General features: G+C 32.7%; 1 protein-coding gene across 5 annotated transcripts; it reads right to left on the bottom strand.

The window, feature by feature from the left end:
• Positions 1 to 1,319: 1,319 nt before the first annotated feature.
• LOC105202169 (serine proteinase stubble) lies at positions 1,320 to 21,447 on the bottom strand. Of its 5 annotated transcripts, XM_039453543.1 has the most exons (11): positions 21,154 to 21,447; positions 17,386 to 17,666; positions 17,226 to 17,303; positions 11,425 to 11,610; positions 6,784 to 7,134; positions 5,024 to 5,100; positions 4,637 to 4,740; positions 4,463 to 4,562; positions 3,359 to 3,571; positions 2,048 to 2,161; positions 1,322 to 1,942 (listed from the first exon to the last, which is right to left on the bottom strand). In XM_039453543.1, the coding sequence occupies exons 2-11, from the start codon at positions 17,486 to 17,488 to the stop codon at positions 1,787 to 1,789; spliced, it is 1,482 nt and encodes a 493-aa protein (XP_039309477.1). In that variant the 5' UTR covers positions 17,489 to 17,666; positions 21,154 to 21,447; the 3' UTR covers positions 1,322 to 1,786. The 5 variants fall into 5 exon arrangements, with proteins under 5 accessions (XP_039309476.1, XP_039309477.1, XP_011168863.1 ...); XM_039453544.1 differs by lacking the exon at positions 6,784 to 7,134 and having other exon boundaries at positions 1,326 to 1,942; positions 21,154 to 21,439; XM_039453542.1 differs by lacking the exons at positions 17,226 to 17,303; positions 17,386 to 17,666; positions 21,154 to 21,447 and adding an exon at positions 13,642 to 14,479 and having other exon boundaries at positions 1,320 to 1,942.
• Between the last annotated feature and the right edge of the window lie 1,549 nt (positions 21,448 to 22,996).

A 22,996-nucleotide genomic window follows, 5' to 3' on the forward strand; every position in this document is an offset into this window, starting at 1 on the left:
CAAAAGTTTAGATACGCTGTAACAATAATCGATAAAAAGAAATTAATTATATGTCACAAATTTTGAATTGTAAGATTACGGTGAAGGTTATTTATAATTATTTCTTTATAATAGCTTATAATTAGTACACTATTCCTATAAATTATCAAAAGAGCATGTTGGTACTTTTGAGTTATCCTGCGTAGGGTACTTATGAGTGAATGGATAGGTGGTATCCATTCTTGCAGATGGTCGATAACAGAAGATAATTTATCGACGTTGAAGCAAAGAACTGTATGCACGTATCCATGAAAAATTATGGGAAACCTATGTTACATCTGGTATAAAAACGAATATTTTTGTAAATACCTTTAAAATAAAAATATTGATATAAATTCAAAAATTTATCATAAATTAATATGTTAGCAAATGTAAAATGAGTTACGTTTGTTACAATAAAGGAAAAACATGTTTGATATAAAAACGTAATTAACAGGCTCGATGTACAGTGCGATGCAATAATTTGAAGAGCCTAGTAGATGGCTGACTTACCGACGTCATAGTCTAACATATATTGTATAATGTTAGACTGTCGATAAGTCAGCCATCTACTAGGCTCTTCGAATCATTACACCGCACTGTACACAAAATGCAAAATTTAAATATCGAATCAAGGTCAGAGAAACAAACATAAATAAATTAAGATTCCGATGAATTTGTCATCGGGCCGTACATCAAACGCAATCACACGTCTTCTTGTTTGCTAGCTTTTATCATGTATCCTCTATTTGTTCAATCTTAACGTTATACCGTTAATGGATTAACTTTATGACTTAATGCGATAATAGTTTTCTATTTATTTCTAATTTCATGCTGAAGAAAGCAAATAAGTCTGAAACGTTCGTATATAATTATTTGCACATATTGTCAGAATAATAATATAATAGATTAACTTTATTTCCAACTTAATTTTATGTTCCTTTTTCTGATCTTAATTTTATGTGTAAAAACTTATTTATTTACACTCGTCAAGTAATTGATAAGTTGATATAAAAGAAAGTAACACTTTGTTTACCAAGAAATTTATTACAATCAAAATTCTCCATATTTTTCTTCCCATTTTTAAATATTTTTATATATTTTATATAAAAGTTTGCATACACAAGTATATAAAGTTTTTTGTACAAATAGAATTTTAAGACAAATTTGATAAAATTTTGTTATCACAAATCAAGATAATGTTTTAAAATATTTATTGTTTCTTGAATTCTTAAAACTTTTTAAATAACAAAATAATTTTATTTAAAAAGTTTATATCAGTGATATTGGTCGTATTTTTTAATGCAAAGACAAAAATGCTTTTAAATTTCGAAATAAATGTTTTTGTTTTAATAGATATAATAAATTATTTGTAAGATAATATGAATATAACAACAACGAAGCTTACAAATAGCTTATATTATTTTTATATTAAATATCTCTTCTTACTTATTACTACTAATTAGCATCTCAACAATTTCATCCTAGTGTGGCCAATTAATCATTAAGATACATTGACTTTAATCTTTGATTAACCTTTCATTGCCAGTTTCAAATGTACTTAGCGATCTTCATGCGACAACACTTTGAAAAGCGTCATGCTTTTTGGCACTTTTGAAAGAGTGCCAATTCTCCATAATCGAGCACGATTGTAAAAGTCCTTAAAAAAGCAAGATAAGACTTTGGTAACTTCGTGTCCTCTTCCATGCTTTTTCTTCTTTTTCTTGAGTAAATCAACTCGTCCATCGAAGGACTGAGCGTTCCAGCTTTAGCTCATAACCTTATCGATCCAGGGCACGAATTTCTGGATATTGGTGTATACACCAGGTAGGTGCTCGCGACCGCAACCGATGCCCCAGGAAACCAAACCGATCAGAACGTGTCTGCCTTCCACCGACATTGTGAGCGGTCCACCCGAATCACCCTGTTATAAGCGAACTTGTAAACGTAGTCTTCTAATTTTACATGTGTCTAGCTAATTGTCGAATTAATCAAATATCTTGTAAAATATCTTATTTTGGTTGATTACCTGACAAGAATCTCGTCCGCCTTGTTTATATCCTGCGCAAAGAAATACGTCATGAATGGTTTCTCTCCTCCCTGCTGCTCTGAACCACTTCTGACATTTGTCGTTCGGTATTACCTAAATAGAAATATATAACAATGATATATTAAAAAAATATTAGAGGTTTGCAAGCATATAATTTAAATAGCACCAGCGTACATTATAGACAACTTTAGCAATATTTTACAATATTATTTTTTTTTTAATGTTGTAAAATTACTCAATAAACAATAATAAAATTTGGACCGATAAAAATGTCAAAGATAAATATGAGAAAAGGCTAATATCGGTCCACAGTAGATTTTGCTTCATAATTTTTGTCTTTTATTATTGTTGATAGTACATCGTGAAAAAAGTCATTCCCCTAATATGTGCAGAAAAATAAAACTATCAGGTAAATTATAAATAACCAAAATTGTTGTGAGACTAGTGGAATAATCGTGGTGTAAGTAATAATGCTAAATGTTATAGAAGTAAGAATCACGAGTTGAGAAGTACGTATTATTTATCGAAATAAATTTTTTACAGTATTTTTAAGATACTGTATATTATAAACATCAGTTTAATTAAATTGTTCTTCAATTTAATTTGTGATGTTACATATTCGTCTTTCAGTTAAGGACTGTGTTTCAAGATCGAATATGCGCAATTTACGTGAGATTCACACATTTATGATATTATTATACTGAATGTAGATCTAGTTCAGGTCCTTAAACAGCCATAGAGTTTCGATTGCTTGAGATTGTTCGCTTTAATCTTTGTCGTCAAATTCAAAGTCACTTTGATACCTGTGAAATAAATTTTAATAAGTTGTTGCAAGCTCCTATGGCTGTTTGAATTTGATTTTCATTGAGTAGTGCTTGAGAAACTTTTTCAAAAACAAAATTGTAAAAAAGTTCTAAAATTCTCTAAAATGAAAACTAGCGCTATTTAAATATGACTAAAATCACTTATGCAAATTGTTTTTATTAATTTCCAAAACATTTAACGTTTATCGCCTAATTAAATAACATTATAAACATTATATATATTATATGTAACAATAATTGAGTAGTATATGAATTTATTTCTGATAGATAACTTTCCTCTTGTGATTTTTGTAGGTAATAATTAATTATATGAATAAATTAATATAAAACATCGTAAAAAATGTGTTTTAGAATTGTACCGTTAGATAGATTTGTACGATAAATTACACGATTATTTTTAACGCGTACTTTGCCAAAGAAACGATGTTTTATCAAAGACAAATACGTTAGCCGAGAGTGTACTCACCTCGACGTCGACTTCTTGAAGAACGCTCGGCGACGAAGTTTGACCATGCCTGGTTCGTCCCCAACCAGCGACGGTTGCGGTTCGGCCGGAGAGCTTCAAATTCCTCGCCGGCAGGCAAACCGGGACGATGTGCTGCTTGAAAGCTACCATCCGGGATAGCTTCACCAAAGCCACGTCATTTCGATAGTCGGTAGGAGAGTATTGCGGGTGTATCTGTTGTTATTGCGACTCTTAGCGTAATTATGATTAAATTTTCATGCTTTATACCCTTAGAGAAATTTAATATTGGCAATTTTTTGAAATATTGACCAGTGATTAATGACATATTTTGAGCATTAAAGAGATTTTATTTTTACTTTGCCGCTCAAATTCTTTAGATTTGTTTTTAGGAAAGTGTGCAAATGTTTTTCAAAATTGTTTTCGTTCTTTGTTTATTATTATCTAAAGATTAATTTCCTATTTTTTAAAATAAGTATTATATAATATTTATTAACAATAGATTCATTTGACTTCTGTACAATCATTATAATCAGAACAGACTTACGGTTATTGTTGAAACCAGACTGGTTAAATTTCTTATATTTTTTATAAGACTCGAAAACGTAAAAAAAGTAGAACAAAAATTAAACTTTTTTTTAAACCATTTATTTAAAATAAAAAATTCTGGTTTTGACAAGAGTCAAGTGTTCTGATGACGTTTAAGTTTTTAATTTTAGTTTATTAGAAGATCCCAAGTCATGCAAAAGTTAATCTATTGTGCATAAAATAAACTTTTATTCATATTTTTTCATTAAAAAAAAAAAGTAGGAAACTAGTCATAGAACAATAATAAATAAAGGACAGAAAGTAATTTACCTACTTTCTTAAAATAAATTTCTAAATAATCTTTTAAAAAATTAGAGCGACAAAGTAGAAAACCTTAAAAGCACTGACCAATTTAATACTGCCAGTATTAAATTTCTGCGAGAGTAAAGAATAAAGCACAATAACAGTTTGTATTTTGCTATTTCTTCTTTAATATACGTCACAATACGATTCGCGGAGTTCTCGAGCATGTACCATAAAATCAATAAAGCTCAAAGTATTAATGTTTAAAAGAAGAACCTCTTTTCTCTCGATATTGTATTCTTCGTGGAGAAGCCGTTCTGATTGGTCCCGAACGTCCCATTCTCCAAGTCGAACTTTCAAATTGTTATTTGGTGTTCTAACATAGAAACAATGCATGTATATGAATATTGTTATTATATTAGAACGTCGATCGTAATATTCAATACTAACGTCGCGATGCAGTGTGCCGCAGTAACCACCCATCGGTTATTCAGCAAGGCGCCACCGCAAGATAGCTTCTTGGTTTGTAAGAATCCCGACTTGATAATGGCAGCCTGCAACAAAGAGAACGTTTAGAGACCTATTTACAGGCGCGTTATACATGAAATATGTATCTAAGTCCGCGTCACGGTTCGCGGCCTTTAGAGAAGATTTAATAGATTATTTTCCTTCTCGCTCTCCGCGCTAGGCGAACCGAGCAAATTGATGGCTCGTTCCCGATGAATAATGCAGAGGAAAGGAAGAGTGTGTCGCTTTGCGCGGGAGCCGAGCTAGAGATTTATTATGGCGGTCGAGAAGCGAGAAGAGAGGAAGATCGCGCGAAGAGGACGACCTCACCTGCCACGGATGACTGCCGAAACTGGACGAGTGTCCACCTACGATCCTGTTGCTCCTCATGTACAGCTCTCCACAGCCTGAAAGTACGATCTATGTTAGCTATTAGGGGTCTCGATTGTCTCGAGTACGCGGTCAAGAGAAAACTGCCTGATTGCGATCTGTATTAGCGATAACACACGCGATAGTGATGATGCGAAGGTGATATTTGAGAATAAACACGAATGATCGCAGAAATGGTATTTGTGTGCGTGTCGTGGAGGAGAAAATAAGAATATGCGATGGAGAGGATAAGCTCACACTAAACATTTATTAAATGATACTTTCTACAATTATCGCAATTAAACTGATACCTAGGTGTTTGCTCAAGATTGTTCGCGCCTTGGCGAGAGACAGAAAGCAGAAAATAGACATGGCACAGTATAGAAAGTTCGCGCGACTTTAGGGAATCTGTTTATTACTGGGAGTTAAAGAGTTACATTGTCTAGAAGTAAACGTTGCAAAACACTTTCCTAGCGATTCTACTCAAGATAGGAAGAAGTTAGGAATACAAGATCTATTACGTAATTATACATTTGTGTATATTAGTCACTCCAACTATTAGCTTATTAATATTATATTTGAAAAATAACGTGTAATGTAATAACACAAAATGCACATTTAGAAATTTCGTATTTTCTAAAAAAAAAAAAAAAAAAAAAGAACTCGACTAATTTTGACATTCCACAATATTTTGCTCTATCTCATATTTTTACTTTGTATTTTATTGCTTAAAAGAACTTGAGAATGGTAATTTTATGCTCTTCTTTGTTCCATAGTGCTTCATGCAGTGGTGCAGTCTTCTATTATTCTCCTTGTTTTTCGCGTTTTCCGTTTTATTCTTCGTTCTATATTTCCAATTATTTTTTTTATATTTTTCTACATTTTCTCATTTCTTTCTCCAAATTCAATTTTTCGATCGTTTTCCGGCAACACTTTGTGCAGGAAAATGTGTGATGTGACGACGAAAGAGTTCTTTTTGTGCGATTTCCATGCGAAACATCGTGTGCATATTTAGATACATACTGTCATCGTTATTTAGGATTATAAATTGATTTGATTCTCTGACAATAAACGCTGGTGTATTTAATAATAAATATAGTATTTTGAATATCGTCTCGGTATCATCCATTTTACAAAATTCGTCAGTTTGTTTCGTATATTTCGTATTGATTTTCGTCGAAGTTGTTAGTCGACAGGTAACTCTGTATATTCTTTAAAGTCAGCGCATTTTTCTTCTCAACAACAGTGAATTCAATCTGGTACGAAGTCTAATAATTATCTGTCCATGTTTGTTAGCAAATAGCAACACAATTTGTCTCTTATAATCTAACGTGATTAGATTAAGATCAAAGTCAGTCAGTGCTTTCGAGATCGATCACAATATATAATCAGCATCGAGCATATCCAAACCAATAATCAAGTGCGCCTAAGATATCCGCGAGATCTCAATCCGTTGCAAATAGAATCGAAGCAATAAGTTTAGAAAGCAGAAGCTCGGCCAGACGTGACTCGAAGCGGTACAAGTTTTAACTGTAAGGAATATAATTTCGAGGTGAATTCAATTTCCCATCTTACGAGATGCAACGGCATTTGATTCTTGCGTGCCCGTACTTTTCGGAATCTGAATTCACCGGAAGTCACAGCGAGTCTTGAACTCGTGCGTTCGACACACATCGTGCGACACTCGGTGCAATGATCAACGTGCATTCTCATGCGATTACCACGGTATCTGGAGTAGTCCATGGCGTTAGACGAGTCCTCGATCGACCCGTCGGAAGCGGCGGGCGGATAGCCGCCGTCGTACTCGGCCTGCGGATACTCTGGAACCGTGTGATACGGGCGAGTGACATACGTTGGCCGGTCGTGGCCGACCGCGAGATCGTTCGGCCGATCATGATTCCAGATCGCGTAAGACGAATCGTAATGGTTGGTAGGATTACTGACGCCACCAACGTACGTGGGCCGATGAGTCTCGTGGCTATGCGAGGGCCTGCTGGGCCTTACCGCGTTGCTGTAAATGTGTACGTCGTCGTCCACGTATGGCTGTTGATGCCCGAGATTTATGGAAAATGCTGGGCAACGTAACGGTGTCGCTATTAGCTATTCGGAATCACTCGCATTATGTATGGCTTTGCGACTGAATTTAAGCCGCATAACATGGCGATTATGCAATCACGCATATTATCTTTATTCATAGTTAGAGGATTAAAGATTATCAATTTAGAATCTAATCGAGAAATTAATGTAGAAGATTATTACAATAATAAATGTTAATGTTATTAACCCTAGTCTATTACACTTGGATTAGATCCGATAAGATCTATTTTCTATTACTTCTGTGCGTGCACAAATGAAATATAGAGCACTGTGCTTTCACAAATTTTTTCTGCGGCGGCTGATAGTATCAGGTAAGTGGAATATTATATCATTTCATTAGCTAATTTAATTCGTCCTTCGCGCTCTTTTGGTCTGACCTGCTGTAGTAATAACGTAACTTTTTTTTCGATTAATTCTGTATCTTATTTTATCGTTTCTTCACAAAATATTTGTTATAAATTAACAATAATACTAATTTGTAATTATTTGTTACCAATTAAAGTAAAAATGAACTTTTTTTTATTCTATTAACTTTTTTTTAAATTAATAATTAATGTATTATAAAAATATAAATTAATACCGTTTTAAAAATTATTTTTAAAGACTAATTGTAGACAATTCTTAACGAGTTCATCTAATAAATGATGTTAAATAATACCAGAATACTCTACTGTAACAAAATATATATTTTATATTTTATTCTTAGTTTAGTAAACTGATGGCTTATTTGTTTCTTAAATAAAATATTTATCGTACACAGGTCTATCTTTTTTTAGTTCCGTATTACATATTATTTTATTACATATTATTTTTTTGTAATGAAAAGTAGGTAATAATAAAATTTTTGACAGATGATTTTTAGATTTTTTGCCCAAATAAGTGTTAACGTATTTTATATTTTAAATATTTTATATATTTTATATATTTTGCAATATATTTTGATTCCTTCTAAGTAGTTTCTAACTTATCACTGGAATAAAAGTGTAGTTAGCAAAATTAGTTTAAAAAATCACAAGATGCTCATTTTGGTCGAGTCCGGCAAACCGTTGTGTATGTGTGATTGTTTGAAGAGTAGTAGACTAGAGTTAACAATTCACTTGCATCGCTTTCTCTATAATTATTCGTCGCAACCAAGAAACACTTTTATCCAACTCATACAAAATCATGTACTGTAAAGTATATAAATACAGTCTTGGTCTTAAGTATTACCACCTACATTTTTAAAAATGCTTTTAATTGAAAGGAATTTTTACAAAATTTAAAATGTTAATTATTATTTGTTTAAAAACCTTTAAGCTTTATAATATTGATAACACCAATAAGAAACAATACAAACCGAAAGAATTATATATGTATATAAATAAAAAAAAGTGGTACCTCGTTCTTTTGACCAAAGCAGTATGAAAGAAAACATAAAAAAATTGTATTTAAATAATAATAATTTTAATTAAACTATTTTAATCACACAAATGAGTAAAGAAGCACCAATTACAGTCAACATTAAAATTTGACACTAAATATTATTTTATATGTTTTAAGTATGTTATAAATCTTAAATGTCTTTGCTCTGCAATACCAATAAAAGTTATTAAAATTTAAAAACTATAGGCTTTTTCATTATTCTTTTTTTTAAGTGACAAAGATTTTGATCGTGAGTACACAAATTTTGGTTTTAAAACTAGTTGCAAAAGAAAACAATGGCTGGTATCATAATCAAATATTATTTCAAGACAATCTTGAACAATATATTAAGATGCTAACTGCATAATATGACTCTGTGTTTCGTGATAACATCTTAAGATAGTACTTGAGACGATTTTTAATATAGGAATCAACTATGAATAACGACCAATAAAAAATTTGGCTAGTTTATGCAGCAAAAATGATTTTATTTTGTAGCAGTTTCAGGTAAATAATTTAAACTAGTAAATTAATTCAGATAAACTTTGGTATAAATATTTATTAAAGTTTTATTAGTATATGTAAAAAATATAATTTAATTCGTAATGCTAGTATACTTTTTCATCAAATTTTCAAATAAATATTACAAAATGAGATTTTACGTAAGCGTCAAAAGAAAACAAAAAATTAAATAACTGTTAAACGAACAAGAGAATTATGTTCAAATTTTGCTCAGATACTCAAACATAATAATAGAACAATCTATGGAATTTTTATATTTTTGATACTGTACTTTAAGATGTAACACACACATCTTTAAATACACTTTTAATTTTATAAATTGCGCTTTAAATACAGTTTAGAAATGCAATCAACTGAAATTAGAAATTATTATAAATTGATTATAAATTTAATGTTGCTATATCTTTGACAGAGCGGTCTAAATACGGGTCAATTAATTAATTTGTGATATCACTTCCAGCTTTGGTTTATATATGCGTTTCAAGATCAGCTATGTGTAGTTTATAAAACTGAATATATATTTAAGATTTAAAGAAAAGTCGGTAATACCGGTATAGATTTCTTAAAGCGGCACCCTCTTATTTCTTGGAAACTAAACATTACACTATATTAATTAATACTGATGAAACAATAATACTAATAAAACAATAATCTTAGACAATTAAAGAATTAAAAACCCATAATTTATACATTCATAGCTTTTTTCTATATAAAATCCATTATGCATAGTTTAAATAATTCGCGAGTCTCTTATTTATAATATTAAATTATTTTACACGTTTGTAGTTTCCTAAAGCAATTTTGTTTATATTTCTCTTTCATGCTTCTTTATAGTGCGGTTTGGAACATAAAGCCTCTGTGTAGCATAAACCGGCGTTTCTCTCCGCAAGAACAATAACTACAAAATTTTCAACCACAATGTTGACAGACGTTTCATTAATTTTTTTGTATTTTCTTCAAAACCTTAAGATCAAAAACATAAAAAAAAAAAAATCGAACGGGACCGATCCACGATATACTAGTAAACTTTTTCACTTTGAGATCGTGTCTGAATTCTACCTGCGCCAATTTTGGTATCCGATTTCTAAAATGTTCTTTCTAATTACGTTGCAAAAACATTAATTATAAAATACAAAACTATATTATAAAATGCTATATCATTTGATAGAAGACACTTTCTAATTTGTTTTTATGTTTTTAAAGTTTTATTTTTAATCTTTATTTAAAAAATATTATTTACAGACGAAGTGGTATGCCGGAATTGATGACTTTCCTCTGCCTATAAAATAATATTAGACCAAGCATCAACCTCCATTATAGTTATGGCACTTCTGTACTTATTTGAGAGAACTTACTTTCTTATTATAAAACTAATACTACAAGAAAATATGTACCACGATATGTAATTATCTTGTTCTGTCGGTGACATTATTTCCTCGTCTGTTTCTAGTCGTAGGCATTGTATTGATGTTTGCGCGGTTACGGTGAGCGACTTGCGGCTTGAGAAAGCACGCTCGCGTAAAGTTCTACGGGCGTGCAACGCGATGCCGCCGCGCAAACTAGGTGTGAATAACTGTATTTGAAAGTGCTGGCCGTCGCAGCGTCGATGCGCGCGACACTGGCTGGACGCCGTTGGTTGTGTAATTTCGGATGTCGCCGGATAGAAATCAGGTTACTTCCAGCCGGTGTCTCCTTTCAGTTAGCAATAAACCGAGCGTTCTCAACCTTCTCGCGATCTAATCTCATCTTTATCCCTAACGTTACAGTCTGGCAAAATAACGTTACATCTTCTCCACCGTTAATTATAGCATCATCCGGTGACATACAGTATTCTCTTTGCGATCTTCGCTAAATACCGAATTTCTCTACCTCATATAGAAAGTATACGATTATATCGAATTATTTCATTATAATCGTTATGAATTACGGATCAAAGTAGTCAAGATTTGACAATCGATCACACATGAAGTTTCAAAGTGTTTACGGAAATTGTTCTCGAGCAAGTCGCGCTAAAAGCGCAACCTCGAAGTCTCGGTTCAGAAACTCGGTTTAGCGACATTCGAGGACACAGACCCTGTTCCAGGATGTCGTAAATTTACAACGGCATGACGGCAGATAAAAAGGACCTCGCGAGTTAATTGAGACACGCCATTGAATTAAAAACTCTTCCGTGAGAAAAGAACATACAACGTTTTCATTGTCTGATCCGTTCCTAAATGGTGCATTAAGAAACTCACCGACTGTTTAGTTAAAGTTTGTTAACTATTTTTTAATTAGAGTTATTTCAGCACACATATTTCGTCGATACATATGAAATATGATTCAGTGCGAGAAAAACTTACTGGCATTCTGTAGCAAACCCACGGTCGGTCGCGACGCTTGTTCAGGTATGTCATCGTCGTCCACGCAGCAGCTCCATATTAAACCCCCGGAACAGAGATCGACAGGGCGACCGCCACCGAGAACGCAGCTAATGCTGAGACCGCACTCGAATTTTGCACCTTTGTACTTGCACGTTTGCGGTATCACTGCACAGTAGAAAATATTTTTGTATCTATATTAAAACTGTTTTTTTTTTATTAAAATTTTCTGTTGATCTTTTTAACAGCCAAATTAATTTAACATAATCGTGTTGTTTGAATATTTTGTATTAAATTGATATTGAATATTTCTTATTGTTAGTAGATATTAAAATAACATAATTTATGTAAATAAACAAAAAATACAAAAGTAAAGTGATTTTGAATTTATTTTAAATTAATGAATAGAATGTGTGTCAATATATTATAAATGTTATTACTTCCAAATTGTGTCAAAGTGTCACAGGGTTTTTGCATTAATTTTTTTAATACTCGTGTTACTTTCTCCAGCATTTTCATCTTGTGTTAATTTAACACACAAAATTTAAATAAACCGTTTATGCAATATACATGCAATATAGATTTTCAAAATAATTGAAGTTTAATGTGTAAAAAAATTGCATTTTTGAGATTTCTCAAATTTTTTGTAATTAACGTTATTTGGAAATTCAGATATCGTAAATATACTGTTTAGCCTCTAAATGCAATCTTTTTATTTCTATATCTCATTTTAGCCATGCTATAAAAGCTGGGAAGCAGCATCTCACGCACGAGAAGCAGTTCAGTCATCGAGCAACATCGAGTGGAAAGGGAATGATTTTATCATTATTTGTCTTTTAGATTATAAAACTTCAATTTTAAACATTTTGTTCAAAAATGCAATTGTTTCAAAAAATTTAAAGTGGGTAATTAAGATAAAGCGCCCTATATGCTTATAAATATATGTTCAGTAAAGTCTATCAAAATAAATTGTGTATACGTATCAATAATAACCTAAACTACAAATATTATAAGTATATGACTTTATCATCATAAGTAGAATATTTACTATTTCAGCAAAACTATATTTTTCCTGTCATATGATTAAAGGAAAGATACCAAAATAAAAAAAAATGTATTTTATAGGGCATAAACAATATATTGACTTCTGATCAGAATATTTTCTGATCAGATACTGATGATCTTTTTTATAAAAAAATTTCAATAAAAGTCATTTTTTGTATATTAAGCCTCAATTATTTCTGAAACCTAACGTGCTGCTGCTGAAAATTGGCTTACGACATTATTCTTAACATCTAAAAATATGTAAAACACCTCGTTTAATTTAAGATAATTAAAAAAATGGATTTTTTATAAACTAATGTTATTTTAACCGTTACTCTATTTTGTAGGATCACTCGCGTCCAAGCAAAATTTTCCGCGACGCGTACACCGGTACAGTACGTGTCAAAATTACATAATTTTATCAACTGTTATTGTCATTTCACTTTTTAATCGTATACTAGAAGGTTGAAACTAAATAAAATTATGGTTGAAAACCATGTTATTACGGTGTACTCTTTAAAAAGAATACACCGTAAAATGTGAATGACCCCACGATGTAAAATAAGGAACAAAACGTTACGATGCAGAATAAGAGTTAATATTAATAGATAGCTAACTAATACATAAAAGTTTTTGTTAAAAAATAACCTAGTCAAAAATTTGTTTCATCTGTAGACATCTGAAAGTAATCGAATCTACTACATTGATGTTTATCTATGTATTGTCACGATACTGTAGCTTTAATTAGATACATTTCTTCAGCTCATCTTTCTGAAGATCAACATCAGAAAATGAATCAGCCATGAAACTTTTTCTCTCTTTGATTCATCAAAGTGAATTCCGAGTCGATTTTTAATACATACAATTTAATTAATAATTCACAATGATACTTTTATATTCTACTAAAAGGAAAATCAATGATTAAATTACTATTAATTCTCATTTTATAAACTTTCAAAAATATCAAATATAAAAGGCTGAATCACGAGTCTTTATATTTTTATTTGTTTATTTCATATAATTTATTTAATTTATAGTTTGCGCTTTTATAGCTTTTGATAAAATTGATCTGTAGCAGCCTACGAAGTTTATTCGCAGGATCAATATCATGTTGGATCAGAAGCATTTTCTGATATCATTTTCAATCCTACATACTTCTGCCCAACATATCCATAAGGCCGCTCTGGAGATTAGAGCCGTGTCCTCGATGATCACTGGTGTGATTTCGCTTCTTTCTAAGTGTCTCCACCAGCAAAGCGCCTTGCTGCTGGCTAGTTAGCTTCCTATCTCTGCTCTGACGATGCCCATCTACCATTTCCTCAATTACTCCATTCAATCTCTTTTGTCTCATTTCATTCAGTAATTCCTGGATATTTATTTCTTCATTCTGTGGATTTTTTTCGAACACTTTCTGCCCGCTCCAATCCGCCTCTTCTGTATTATGATTCAAGAAATGATTTTGGGTATCTGTGGAAAACACCGAACTCTTCGGATGATCTGTGTCCTCCAATATGGCGTCGGTGGATTCATCACCGTCGTATGGAAAATTAGAAAAGTACTGATACTGCTCGACCTTGGATGGTCTGCCTACCACGTTCTTCAGAGTGCTCTCGATGGCTCGATTCTCGCGCGTTAGATCCTGCCTCGTCCTAGTGGCTTCGGATTTCCAGAGATCATGATGCTCGTTCGAATCTTCGACCATCGCAAATCTTTTCGGTGAGTCTTGGAGAGCTTTATCCTCTCGCGAGTTCGACGATCTCGACCGATACACATTGGATCGCTGCAGACGAGTGTCTTTAATTTTGACGGGCACGCTCGATCGGCTCGCAGCCGCGATCTTACAATCCTCTCTGCGTTTCCACGAATAGGTGTCATGGGGATCGAACGCGCTCGCCACGGTAATCAAAAGCACCCCGAGCACGATCTTCATGATCGACTTTGACTTCCGCTTGTCACTTCGAGAACACTTCGGATACTTTGCGCATCGTCACGATCTCACGGCGCGCTTAAAAGTTAAAAGGGTCGCACTACAATGTGGATTACTCACAAACGGTTCATCACCTTCTCTTTGGCGATCAATGAAGAACAGTAGAGATTTCACGATTAAATAAAGTTTCTCCGAAATTATTCGAAGAGAAACTTGACTTAGTTGGAAGCTGCGAGTCAAGTTTTCTCTTGTGATGTTAGACTAGCTGAAATTTCACTTGTAAAAACGTTTAAGGAATTAATTGGCATACGATTAATTTCTTTGATTCGCCAGCTCCTGGCTTTTCTTTTCATATGAATAGTAAACTTTCCACTTTGGAAGAAACATCAGATTTTGAATGCACTTGATAAGATTTGATTGTCAATTAATTCCGGTTCAAAAATCCTTAATCTTTAACGTAGTGATTCATGGTCGAATTTCTCTCACAAATCTTGCACTTTGTCGAACGCTTTCGCGAGCAGCACAATATTTCGAACGATTTTGGAATCCCATGTAACCACCGCCATTTTGATATCACTGATTTCTCTTGCGATATCTTCAATTTATGTAAACTCTTCAAATGCAAGACAACAGCAAACGTAGCCTCTTCTTGGAGATCGCTGACGCATATGTACGATCGAAGGGCAGTGTCAAAGGTTAAAGGCGCCTTACGACACTTCACTGGAGTGACAGTGAGAAACCGTGACAATACCCGCCTTCTGCACGTGGACTGGCTTAAACCGATGTCCCACGAGTCACGATCTAAGAAGGCGTCCACTGCTTTCACCGGCATCAGCTTTCCCGCAACGGCGGCGGCGGTGTCGTCCCTTGGTCTCACATTGGTTCCCCACCTTCGCCATCGCCAGAACACATCGCCGTGTCGGATCTTATTTTCCATTTCTTTCTTCGTTGAATTGTTATGTCGCTGCGAAATTGTCGTACTCTGAATAGTTGGAAAACTTTTTCAAGATTCGGGCCAGTCGCCTCGTGAAGACGGAAAACTGGGATAGTTATTTCTGTGATGAATCCTTGAATCGTTAAATTATCTCGTTTTATCATTTTATCCTTTGCTACCATTGTTGTATATTTTTTATTATTGTCAAAGGTTATATTTCGAGGGATTATAAATTTTTATTTAAAATTCTTTTTATGATTGTTATTTTATTAATTTTATTTCTTCATTGAGATTTTGATAGCTTCATTACAATATAGTTGAACACTGAAAGAACCATGAAATAATACTTGCTGTTTTAAATTTTAGTAAACATTTAGATTGATTGAAAATTAAAAATTGTGTGACAATTTTGTAAAAAATCTATTGAGTTTTATCATAAATAAAAGATGAGACAGTGCACGAGTGATCTCGAGCAATTAAAGATTCGCTATATAAAATGGTTTCATTTACATCGAATAGATTCAATAGATTGGGTCCGAGATTTCGCGACCCAATTTCATCGCATGGGTTCGTAGTATAATGGGTTCATAGGAGGATAGTATTTTTACTTTGAAAAATAAAACCTAGAGGCGAAGTATCTATTGATAGAGCATCCTATTAAGTTTATTTAAAAACAAATAAATATACAGTTAATACATAGACTAATATTTTCTCATGTATGCTAATTTTTATTTTTGGAAAAAAATTAAGTACAGAAAAGCATTTAGATTGTGCTATGGAAATTATCAGAAAAGGAATTAAATTCCACAAAAGTTCAAAAGCTTTGTTCCTGTAATTTAGTAATTCGGGGATTAAATACTAGATATCATCTTCAATAAAAGGAAAGATATCATCGGCAAAGCGCTTGTAACGACGAGAGAAGAGGTGCGCTGAGGTCGCAGTGAAAACGGAGCTTCCGTGCGCTTCATTATAAATATTCTTGTAGAAAGTAAGCGTTGGTAAGTGGCCTTTCAAGTACGATTCCGATTTCGTCTCTCTTGTTAACTCAACTATGAACACTTCGTGCTTTGCTCACATTTACAATAGAAAATTACTATAATCGCATCGCATATATCGTTTAGATGACAGTTGCATCAGATAAAATATCGTTAAAAGGAAATCCTTTCTTTAAACTCTCTTTAATTTTTCGAGTACATTTTCGTAACGATAAGTCTAACTAGTTTGATATAATTTGTTTAAGTAGGTTTATTAAACCCATACATGAATGATGCGCTAAACTTGCCTCTCTTATTCTAAACTAATTCGATTATAATTATTATATGCCGGCGATAATAAAAAAAATGTCGGATTGCTTGGAATAGATAAAGATATAGACCACCTTGCTTTGGTTGTGTGCGTGAGTATGAGTATCCGGTGAACGTCAACCGGTTTGTCATCTTAAAATCTTTCGATATCTATCATATTTCATCGAGATCTCACCGTCTCGCGCAAATGGCTCATATGGCTGAATCATCCTTATCGCATGCTATTCATTTGTTAATTCAAATTGTTTTGAAGGAAAGATATATCAATGTCAGTATAATTTTTCGCAGCGTTATTCACTGTCTTCCAAAAAATACTAAATATATATATAATCATGATAATTAAATATACTTCAACTGTTCTATTTAAATCGTGTTACTATCAAATGCAAAAGTGAAGATATGAATCTCTTTTTCTCAACAAAGTTGAGAGAAATTATCATTCTGATATATAGTAAATTTTTTTCTTTGAAGCAGCCTTATTTTAATATCTATTTATTTTCAATAGCGTTAGCGTATTTGAGGCAATAACATTATCTAATATATAATAAGAATAATTATAACAGACACTACTTACATCCAAGTTCATCGAAGAATCTCATCTGTCCATGTGAGTCGATAGCATTTTCGATATTTTCTTCTTTCTCTGGCTGACCTGAAAAAAAAAGTACGTTCAAATTTCTCTCGCAAAATATTGTTTTTGGCGATAAACGAAAAATGTGACTATGTATATTTACCGAAATTTTTCAGAAATCGATTGTTCTTTCTCTTATTAGAGAGACAGCAGATATTGGCGGTCAGAAGTAGCGAGATAAGCGCTCCGACTTTGAGAACAGTCATTTCTCCCTTCAGCCGTCAGCGATGATCGTGCGATTCACTGTCGTCCGCCAAACATGTTCACGACGTTGTCATGAATCGTTTCTGATCCGACACCGTATCATTTTATCGCGTTCATGATTTCACTTTGAAATCCGTGCCTTCCGATTGCTCGTCGCCTGCGTCTCTCCTGTCGACGGTTCTGTTAGAAGCCGAGAAAAAATCGTTAAATAAAAAAGAGCCTTTCGTTTCCCAAGCTCTTTTTTTTATGGTCGCTCGTTGCAATTGAATGTAGTAAAATTTGTTTTACATGCGCGGACGCGCTACGTTTAATCGAACGGCTGCGAAGAGCTCAAAGGGGACTCAATAATACGGACCTCGCTGGAAAGTGTTAATTGCTGGAACTGTGAAAGAGACTCGCCTTGTAAAACACGATCGTATTTCGGAGGCGGATTCGTCTCGCAAAAATTATTGGAAAAATATTGTGACGATTTTTCGCATCATCTATTATACGCATCATATTACGTTGCTCGTTATTTGCTTAATTAGAAGTTTATTTTATACGGAATTTAATTTAGACAATAGTCATACTTCTTTCCCATGAATGTGGGGTGAATCCTGTCCTCATTTTTATCCGTCGCGTACAATGTTATCTCGAGCTGAGAATCAGACGGTCGTCTCACGCGAAGGGCTTAACACGGGACGTGGAGTCGGAATTTCGTAATTCTACCATCTTTTGACACAAAATCTTTCTAGCGTGATTATTTGTCATTATAAATTTAACGATTTTACGCCTCGGAGTCAATAGTAACGAGTCTCACTTTCGTTTTTAGCGGATTTTTAAATTACATGTGGCATACAAGTGGCTGCTCGCTGATCAAACTGATAATTGAATTGATTATAAATGTAAATCATGCAACCACACGGTGACGATTATAATGGGTCGCATCAAAGGGTTGATCGCGAGTCGCGCGGATAGACGACTCGTAGATTTCCCCGTCGATCTCGGGCAACCTGGGGCTTCGTGCACATTCTCGATCGGTTCCTCGCCAGCACACCGTGAGCGAATTCATGTTAGCGTGTCCAAAGACGTTCACGTACAGTCCGGGACAAAAGTGGGACACGAAACCAGGCCACCGAGACAAGTGGCACGCCTTTTAGTGCTTCGTAACGTTCGGCCGGTCTACATGCGGAACCGTGTTCGCACGGCGACGTATCCCTCCTTCCCTTCCCCTTTCCCCCTCTTTGGTTATTAGTGAAAGTTAGCCGGTAACTTTCGACTTTGACAACGACGGCGATTCAACCTGGTGAGTGCGGGGCGAGGATCGCGCCGGGTAGATCGCATTTACGAGCATTTCGAAGAGGTGTGTCCCTCTCATTCCTTTGTGAACGACGAGATACTATCGCTTGATACGAAAGATCGACAGAAATCTATGAGCAATCGATAAATACGACAGACATATCTATTTTATTATAAATTAACTACTGCCCGACTTTCTTATTTTTTTTCTTCTTCTCTTTTTTTAGTATTAAGCTCGTGATAATAAAAATTATTGAACCGGTAGAAACATCTGTTTCTCCGTGGAAGTATCGCGGAACCAAGTTATGCTCGTGCAGCAGCTCTACTTCGCGAAATAAAAGCCTTGCTCTAGAATGAACTTCGGCTGTTTCGTTTAGATGGTACGCGGCGAATTGAAGACGAAGGAAAGAGTGAAATATCACTTTCAACCATCGTGCCGTAAGTTACGAGTTAAAAGTACGAGCACGCTATTGTTTTTGATTGCTCGACTTTCTTCGCGCTTCTACTGTCCGGTGAAAAAATAAACAAGTATCACGCGCCTTGCACACATTCGTCTAATTTAAATCTAGCCTATTCATTTAGATACTCGAGCACATTAGTCCGCCTTTTAAGATTTTTTTAGATCTTAAATGGATATTATTTAAATAAGATAATATATTTATTTAAAAATGTATTATTCAATAATAAGTTGAAATTAGATTGATATTAATTAAGCAGTTGGACCGATGGAATTGTAGGGTACAAAACTTTATATTTAAATTGGTTCTAGAATTGGAATCTTTTTAGCATGTGTCAAGTACACACGAGAATAAATCGTATAATACTCCACTTCAGTTAAAAAATAAAAAAAAATTAAAAATTGAATTACTATGTATAATTTTTAATGTGTTAAGGTTCTTAAGGTTCTATTATAAATTTCTTTACATATGTACAACTAAGCAATACTTTACACATGTAAAAAAAGTTTTCAATTCTGTAAAGCTAATTCGGAGAATTTTGTAATATCGATGCCATTAGTTTAAAATTTCCTTAAGAAAAAAAAGAAATACTATTTTTCGATTAAAGTGAGTTTTTGTGATTAATGATATGCCTATATCAATTCTTAAATACATTTGATAAAAATAATTGAAGAAAATGATTTGATTGTATCGACAAGACGTATATGCTTGAGTGCATTTTGAAGAAACTAAGCAGAAGTTCTAATTGTTATAATACACAAAGATTCGAGATTTTATAATTTGAACGTTTGACAGACTATTACTCATCATCCAATATTTCTTACACAATTTCTGAATCGTCCGTTTTTTAACATACTACTTGAATCTAGCCTGTTCATTAGATTTTCAATTAATGCAACAAGATTCTTTTTTTTTCAGTGTAGTTCCACGAATTGTGTCGGACTTGAATTTTGATTTTGATCATAAACTGAAACTAGATTTACAGAAACATAATATTGGCAGTATTAAATTGGCCAGTAATTGTTACTCATTTCGAGTATTAAAATTAACAATGTTTTTACTACTCAAAGTGAGTATTAATTATTAACCAATTTAATACTGACAGTATTACATTTCTGTAATGGTAACATTTTAAATTAATCGTCAATTCTAGTAATAAGCTGCCAGAATTTTTAATACACTGTAAAGAATTTGTTGCAAAATATCAACCAATATTTAACCAAAATATTTATATTTTATATTAATGTGCATGTTTATATTTTATATTATTTAGATTAATATTTATATTTTATATTAATTAACTTACTCAAGCGCGAAATTCTACAAATTTTAGATCGACAATTAATCTAAAAAGAGAAAAATTACAGCGAGTATATTCACGGAGGTCCTTAATTAGAAGATCTCAATTAATGTCAAACAATTGAAGCTTTTACAAACGAGCGAGCAAGTACATTGTTGCGATGATTTTCTATTGCCGCGATGACATCAATCGTCACATTCTAAAGACTCGAAAGCACGTGCAGCGATTCAAACCGACAGCCTCACCTGGATTTCTCAAGATCAAGGTCGAAGGCGAGTCTGAAATCTCATCCGCAGATCGTGATGACATTGGAAACTAATCTTACTTTTTTCTCCGATAAAATTAATCATTGTTTAACACTTGTGATGACTAAACCGATAATCATTGGCATTATTTATTATAAATATTAAAGAAGATAACAGAAATAATATATGCATTTCTGATCTAAAGAGAATTTGAAACTGAAGATAAAAGTACATATGTACGTATAAACATTATAATATATTTATAAATGTCAGTGTAAAAAAAAAGTTTAGCATAGCGACAAATCTCATCATGACATTTGATTTAAAACAAAGCTTTACAATTAAATATACTTCAGTATCTTTTCTACCGTATTTCGTATTCCTACCTTTTTCATATAATATTATCAGTATTATATACTATTACGCTTGAGGATCCGATCACTTTGTGAAAATGCACACTTTTGATATAAATTCACCCCACAGGCGCGCCTCTGTTAATGCGAGATAATTGTAACATTAATTTGACCCTTTATTTGTCCGAGAGATTTGTGCGAACTCATATATCACGTTTTGTGGTCACGTTCACGTCAACGGATCAATGAATAGAGCACCGCGACACGCGGTTAACTACTGATGAGGAACAGAAACATCAGCATCCGAGACCACTCTCTTTGGCCTGTTCTCACTCTCTCCAGATGGGTCCAAGACGCCCAAAGCGTTCCTTTTCTATCTAGCCAGTGAAATTGACGACGAAGTATAATGAGAGTCTTTTACATCCGTTCCTTTCGGATAAAAAGCGTTCGACGGAACTCATCACTTTCTAACCAGATGTTCTTTTTTCGCTCTTCTTTGCTTAACACGTTAACACGTTTTTCTTTTTTCCTCTGCAATTAATGTATTTTTAATTTTAAATTATTTATTTAATTTAAAGTAAAATTCTAACATCAATATTTATTTTTATTACATTTATCCTGTAATTTCTTTCTAGCAATTACTTTCTAGAACTTTGTCAATATTTTTCTACTAACAGATGAGACTTTTACATTTTGACAAATATACATCTTAATGTAAAACAATTGCCACCTAATAATTTCAATACATTGACAACACAATGTGGGCTACCCAGTGAATTAATTAAATCGGCGAGTGATAGCGATTATTGACACCAATCTTTGTTAAACTATACATCTTTTTAATTCATTACTACAAGGTACTCGTTACTACAAGGTAGTAACTAATTAAAGAGTTAAAAGTTAAACATTAAAATTAAAAGGTTAATGACTTTTAATTTATTTTAATTAATATTATAAAAGTTAATTCATAACTTCAATTTTTTCTTTAAATACAAAGTGTTAATTTGTTAACCTTCCTTTTAAGTTAAATATTTATGTAATAGAAAATAAAAAATTGTAAAAGAAATACATTTCCATATAAAAAGTATTTCTTTGTCACTTTATGTAAACTTAATTTATAAATAAAGCAATTAATATATTTGATAATTCATATCATAATCGTTTTATTATTTGAGTCAGAGTAATCTAACTTTTAAAAATTATAACATTCTAATTATACAAAGTGTCCCACAACTTGCAACTAAAATTTTAATAAGATATAATATAAACATGCGTCTTTTAAATGCGTCTCTTAGCTATTCAGACTGGATTATTTATAAGATATGGAAGTTTTTATTACATTAAACAAATTGTTCAATACAAAAAAATACAATTTAATTAGATAATAATTAACTACATCCTTCCAGATTTGTATTGCATTACGCTTTCAAATCGTCCATCATAAGGTCACTTTTTAATAAGATATTTCTAAATGCGTTGAATCAAATGATAAATTGCAGTTCGGAAAAAAAGATGAACTTCAGATGCAATCTAAAAAACAAACATATGATTTTTCTGTAATTTTTAATAATAATTTAATGAACTTTTCTTTTAGTTTTTAAGCACATTTTGTGAATAGATCATATTGAGAAAATAATGATATTTATTCATATATGAAAGAAATGATTAAGAAACAAATATTGAAAAAAAGTAATGTTTTTATAATATTTTATTAATTGCTGCAATAAATTTTAAATTTATTTAAAATGATCTAAAAGAGCTCATTTCGACAAAAATACATCATCCTGAGCCGTGTAATCAAAAGATTTGAGTTTAAGTAATTAATTCGTGTCACTCGGGTACCTAGGTGCTGAATTTTCCATTCAGAACGTATGAT

Source organism: Solenopsis invicta, chromosome 9 (genome assembly GCF_016802725.1).
Source record: "Solenopsis invicta isolate M01_SB chromosome 9, UNIL_Sinv_3.0, whole genome shotgun sequence".
NCBI lineage: Eukaryota > Metazoa > Arthropoda > Insecta > Hymenoptera > Formicidae > Solenopsis > Solenopsis invicta.

Excerpts from the sequence above, each read along its gene's own strand:
- LOC105202169 (XM_039453542.1), bottom strand. The coding sequence starts at position 14,416 with ATGAAGATCGTGCTCGGGGTGCTTTTGATTACCGTGGCGAGCGCGTTC. Across the intron at positions 11,611-13,641 it reads TATGGATATGTTGGGCAGAA|TGATACCGCAAACGTGCAAG; the intron begins GTATGTAGGATT and ends TCTACTGTGCAG. Across the intron at positions 7,135-11,424 it reads GGGTTTGCTACAGAATGCCA|CATTTTCCATAAATCTCGGG; the intron begins GTAAGTTTTTCT and ends TACGTTGCCCAG.